Source organism: Eimeria maxima, genomic scaffold (assembly GCF_000499605.1).
Source record: "Eimeria maxima Weybridge genomic scaffold, Emw_scaff1077, whole genome shotgun sequence".
NCBI lineage: Eukaryota > Apicomplexa > Conoidasida > Eucoccidiorida > Eimeriidae > Eimeria > Eimeria maxima.
Genome location: NW_013564111.1, coordinates 5,819 through 12,147, shown reverse-complemented (window position 1 = coordinate 12,147; position 6,329 = coordinate 5,819). Strand labels below are relative to the sequence as shown.

The following is a 6,329-nucleotide window of genomic DNA, read 5'->3' as shown; positions in this document are numbered from 1 at the left end:
TATATATATATATATATATATATATATATATATAACAAGGAGCTGTATACAGTACTTATTTGTTGTATATATATAGAAAAGAATCCTATATATTAATTGATGATTTAATTCCTTTATTTATTTATTTATTATATTTATTTATTTATTTATTCAGCAAAGCGTAGCGCAAGGAGAGCAGTAAGAACAAAAGGTATAGTAAGAGGGCACGAAGTTCGTGTATGGGCTGCTATAGCAGAGACTCTATATAAGGCACCAGATACACCATGGAGAACAATTAAGGATAATCTAAGAGGACAAGAGGATACAAAAAAAGCTGTTAGTGTTCTTGGTATTCAAGCTGTTAAGAGGTTATATTATTCTATAAGGAGTAAGTTTCTTATTATTATTCTCTTTTTTTTTTTCTTCTTCTTCTTGTATAGAGTGCATGCTTATTCTATACTTATTAGTTTCTTATTAGGCTCTGGATAAAGGTATTGTTGTACTATATACAGTTATACTCTCTTTTTCTCTGTTATTATTCTTCTTTCTTGTATTCCTGCAGCACTACACCAAGCTGTTGGATTTGTTGACGATAAATCCTTCAAACGTTATGGCGCATACGCAATAACAAGTAAATATAATTACTATCTGTATATAAGGAATTGGGCATCAAGAGGCATACAACACATACATATATATATACATATTATCTATAGAATACAACAAGACAGCTAAAGGCTGTTTCTGATCCTATTTTATCCTCTTCTTCTTTGTTTGCTGTATTCTTGCCAATTCTTGCAGATTTAATTGTTGGGTATTTAAGAGAAAAAGGAATATTTGTTGCAGGAAATAGCGGAGTTACTCTTCGTTCAATCCGTCAGGCAAAATCATTTGCTGAGTGGAGGCAGGACATATTTCTGCTGAAAGTATCAAGAGGTTCGTTAATAAGCCATAAAAAGAATAAATATATCGTAATTACTAGTTCCTTCTTTACATTATTAATTGCGTATACTCTATATTGGTGCTTTTTTTTTTTGCCAATGTTGTGCTGTCTGTACAGAGCTAACAGCGCCGCCGATTTCTGCACTTTTGGTGTCCGAGTTGAAATCAAGAAAACTTAGTGCCTTTTTATTTCGCCGAATTGCTCGTAGTAGTATAATTGCTTTATTAATTCGTGGTTTGGTGCGCAAGACGGTTGGCTGGGTGACACCATATGCTCTACGTTACTGGATAGGGAAGTTAGGTCCTAAAGATGGGAAAGAAGATTCAAGAAGAATTGGATCCATGTTAATATCTGCAGCTGTTCTTGCTAATTGTTATTTTAATTTAGATTATACAGTACTAACGAATGTTCTTCCTGCTGTATTGGGTATAATGGAGTCCCAAGCTACCCGCAGTCTTGTTGAACATATATTTGCTAATGCAAATATACCAAGAATATTAAGTCGTACACTATTAGGATTTGCAGCAGATATTGAGGATGCTGTACTTAATGTTGTTCTTAATGAATATCTTGATCCTAATTCATTAAATGATAATATTGTTCGTTGGACAGGTGTCAACATCAACTTGCAGAACTTGAATTTCGCGACCTCTCTCTCTTCTATTGCCTCTTATACTCAGCAGAATGTGCGACTACATGTACCTATGATGGTAGAAAATGCCTTGAGGGTAGTAGTTGAGCCATTAACTCAGGCATTATCTGAATTTGCTGCGGATTTATCTAATACCTTACTTGCAGTAGGAGCAAAAGAACTACCAAGTCGTGCTCTTGCCCGCCCGCGTACAGTGCATGCAGAGTTGGTGAAGTATTACCTTGAGAAATCTCGTGTATTGGATACAGAGGGGCAGAAATATGTTTATGAGGCATTCCTGACGGCATTTAGCGACCAAGTCCTAAGTGTATTGAATCCACGAATGACGGAGGGTACACCTCTTGGTGGTTCCCCTATGGAGAAAATTATATATAATACAGCCCTTGCTCCCTTTGAGAATGTTGCAGATATATCTATGTTTACTTTATGGGGAAAAGAGTGGAAATTAGAAACAAAAGATTACCGCATGCAATTCTATTCAACTGTACAGGCAGCTACTTATGGCTTAATAGGGAACCTTGTGTTACAGGTAGTTATATGCGGTAATAAGATAAGACTTTCTTTCTTTGTTGAACGGATAACAGAAGAAGACCCTGATGCAAGAAAATTACTCAAACGTTTATTCAGGAAACCTTTATTACGATTTTCTTTCATGGAGGAACCTAATAGAGAAAGAGGAAGAGGAAAAATAAAGATATACACTATTGAGGGAGAGAGGAAGCTGTTATGTGTATTGGATACAAAACAGAAACCTTTAATGACACAATCATTTGCACAAGTAGATTTTGTTCATACAATTAATGATACTATAAAGGAATATATAAACACAGAAGAACAAAGAATAACAACACCTTTATCCAACTTGAATTCTGTATTTCGTGGTATAAAAAGAGTAAGCGAATTGCAGAAGAATGCAGATACATTTAAGACAAGATCGTTATTTCCTCTTCTTCTTGATTATGAATATTATACACAACCTTATTGGTTCTCTATTGATTTCCATCTTGTTATGGGTAGCCCCCAACATAACTCAGGTCCTATGCAGCTTACCGTCATTCCTAAGGAAACTGCTGCTCATCGTACATTCAGTTTTGACCATTTTGCCCATCAAAAAGAAATTGCACAAATACCTATTCAGTTGCATGCACCATGTAGATCGACTACTGATCTTAAGGGTACAATCAGAAAAGTTGCAGCATGGATTACAGGAAAGGCAATTGGTGGCGCCGCTGGCTGTCTACGAAGAGTTGAATATATTCGCACCGAAGGTACGTCAATTTATACACACCATTCATTCAAATATTTAGGGTTTAGGGTTTAGGGTTTAGGGTTTAGACTTGCCACTCATGTTATAAATGTTAAGATTAATCCTTTCTTTCTGCAGATAAAGAAGAATTGGCACTTTGGTGGGTAGAACGAGCAAAACTGCAAACAATAACAATCCGTGTGCGGGCTATGAATCAGCCGAGTAGTGAATTGCCAACGAGGGACAGAAAAGAGGTACGAATAAAGATATTATAATGTTGTCCTTGTTATCCTTGTCCTTATTTTTCTTGAATAATTAATTACTTATGTTTTATATCACCATTTCTCTTTGTTTTCTTCTTTTTGCTGCAGGCACGACTAGGAAGATTGACGGTTCGTACAATGACCCGGGTAATGGATTCAGAGTCTGCAAACTCGGGTACATTAGTATATCCTTCTTTACGTTGGTTAATATTTATCTTTGTTTCTTCTCGTAGTGTATTAGCTGGATCATTTCGTAGGGAAAGATCGTTATTTGGTGCATCCGCCCTCTTGCAGAATCAGGCAGAGAAGAGAGCACAAAGAGAGCAATACTCCCTTAAGTTGAATTTCTTCAAGGTATCAAGAACAGCAACAGATCCATCATGGAGTTTACGTATTAATGCCTTATTAATGCAGCCAAAATATGCGCAACTTATTGATGCTCTTGGTCAACAGAAAGAGGAATTCGTGGAGAATCTAGCCAATGCATACACTGCATGGGTAAATCAGCTGCATGCAGTGTCTACACCCGGTACAGGAAGCACATTATCCGGAGAAGATTTAGAGGCAATGTGTATAGATAGAACAAGACTAGAGGAATGTGAGAAGAAATACGGTATGTGGGGATCTTTATTCTTTCAAGAACCTAAGTTACAACTAGGTAAGACAATAGCAAGAAAAAGAATGGTTTCTCCTTTCTTATTCAAGTATTGGAGGATAGATCGGCCTTCTTCCTCAGCAAAAATTGCTATAGGGGATTTAGAGGATTTAGAGGAATATAAACATACAGCAACAAGAACACATAATGTACAGATAATAAGTACATTACAAGCATCAATATCTATATTATTGAATAAATATAGACAAGCAATACAAGAAGAAGAAGCAGGAATGGATGTTCGTAGTGATTATAAGATACAAATCATGAAATATTTACATCTTGTTATGTTAGATGTACTAAAAGAAGCACAAAACCCTAATGAGGAAGTTACTCCTGCTACCCTGAGTAGCAGTTTACGATCTGCAGGATACGAAGTACTTGTACGTTTATCTAATAGTAATTCTTCTCCTTTTTCTTCCTTAGAGGAAGAAAAGGAGAGATTTGCTGCTATTGAGGGTATGGCAGAGATGCTGTATAAGGATCTACAGCTACCTGTACGTAGTATTCATCTACGCTCTCTATATGCATTACGTGTTAAGGTATATGATGGTCCTGTTCCTCTTCCTTTTGCTACAAAGATGGTTAGGAGTAATCCATTAGCTATGCATGCAGGTTTCCAATTATTTCCTATAGATTATAGTATACTTAATGCATGCAATGGGGCTGGGGCTGGATCTTATTGTCCTCATCCTTCTGTTATGTGGAACCATGTATACATTACTCTTCTTGTTCTTACACAACTTATACAAAGAAGAGATGCTGTTAGTGAATTATTAGCTGCAGATTCTTTCTCTCAAGTTACTGGACAAGAAAGAACAGAAAGTGCATTAGAACAGGTAATATAAATATATATACATATATATACATATATATACATATATATATACATATATATACATATAATATATGTATATATTATGTATGTGTTTTATTTAATAATATAAATATATTGTATATAATGTTGTATACTTTTAGATATACAAATATATATCTACATGTATAAGCATATGCATGCATGCATATATAATTGTGTGTATATAAGAAGGATAAATATATATTTTTTCTCCTTTTTGCTCTTTTTTTTCTTCTTTTTTTTCTTGCAGGTTCCTATAACATTTGAGGAAAGTTTTATAGCATTTAAGACCGGCTTAGGTTATATAATGTCTATGAGGGAAGAGAAGAGAGAAGAAAAAGGAGGAAAAGAAGGAGAAAAAAGAGAAGAGGAAGATATATTTTTTTCATCTCCTTTATCTACGAATACAATAATAAATTTATTAAATAAATATATAAAAAAAGATAAAAATTTTCGTATACTTTTGTTACATCTTCCTCCTCCGCATGCAGCAACAACATTATTAACATCTAATCATAGACAAGCATTACAACATACAACTTGGAATTCATTCATCGCTCTTTGGTCTTTTCAAGAATTATATGGTAGACTAGAGGTCAGTGTCTACTCATCCTCCTCCTCCTCCTTCTCCATCTCCTCCTCCTCCTACTCCTCCTCCTGTTGTTGTTGTTGTTCTTGTGCTTGTTCTTGTTCTTGTTCTTGTTCTTGTTCTTGTTCTTGTTCTTGCTGTTGTTGTTGGTGTTGCTGTTGCTGTTGGTGTTTCTGTTGGTGTTGGTGTTTCTGTTGGTGTTGGTGTTTGTTGTTCTTGTTCTTGTTCTTGTTCTTGTTCCCGTTCTTGTTCTTGTTCTTGTTCCTGTTCCTGTTCTTGTTCTTGTTCCTGTTCTTGTTCTTATTCTTGTTCTTGTTCTTGTTCTTGTTCTTGTTCTTGTTCTTGTTGGTGATGATGATGATGATCTTGTTGTTTGCTGTTGTTGTTGCTGTGTTGTTGCTGTTGTTGGTTTGTTACAGTTTACGTACTGTATTATTGTTTCCTATTATATATTTTTTTATTTCTTGTTGTATATTTATATAATATAATATTGTTATTATATATATATATATATATATTTATATTTATATACTGTTGGTGCTGCACTGCTGGATGTATGTGTGTGTACTATGCTTAGGCAGACGTATCTGTATCAATGACGGCATTTCCTTCATTTACTCCTTTGTCTGTTTTAGCAAGTAAGGAAGAAAGTGGTTATTGGATGCCTCCTTGTATATTAGATCAATTAAGGAAGAAAATAGAGGAATTATTCTCTCCTCTTCCTGTATCTATAATACGTATACCTACATTAATAAAAGTAATAGATACAACATTACATGATATAAGACCAAGAATAAGAAGAAGAGGATACATAAGTCATACAGATAAACGTATATTATCTTTATGGTGGCGAATAATGAATATATGTATAGAATATTATCCAGGTAATGAGGATATAATAGAGGAATTCTTTAGATTACCTAAGAATATAAGAGATTTTTCCTTAATTATACAAGAAGGAGCAACAATATCTGCATTTATATCTCAATTACAGATGACGGATACAAAAGGAGTATTAAAAAGAGAAATAAAAAGATTTAGTAATATAGAGAGTTGGATAACATTAGTAAATAAATATAAGAAAGAAAAACCTACAAAAGAATACGCGCATGCAACATTAACAAGAATATACCATTTAGCTTGTCG

General features: G+C 34.4%; 1 protein-coding gene across 1 annotated transcript; it reads left to right on the top strand.

Moving 5' to 3' along the window:
- Positions 1 to 1,353: 1,353 nt before the first annotated feature.
- Positions 1,354 to 4,586, top strand: EMWEY_00048260 (hypothetical protein, conserved; the record flags this gene model as incomplete). The annotated part of the gene is made up of 3 exons (XM_013479345.1): positions 1,354 to 2,842; positions 2,959 to 3,074; positions 3,192 to 4,586. The coding sequence occupies 3 exons, from the start codon at positions 1,354 to 1,356 to the stop codon at positions 4,584 to 4,586; spliced, it is 3,000 nt and encodes a 999-aa protein (XP_013334799.1).
- Positions 4,587 to 6,329: the final 1,743 nt, after the last annotated feature.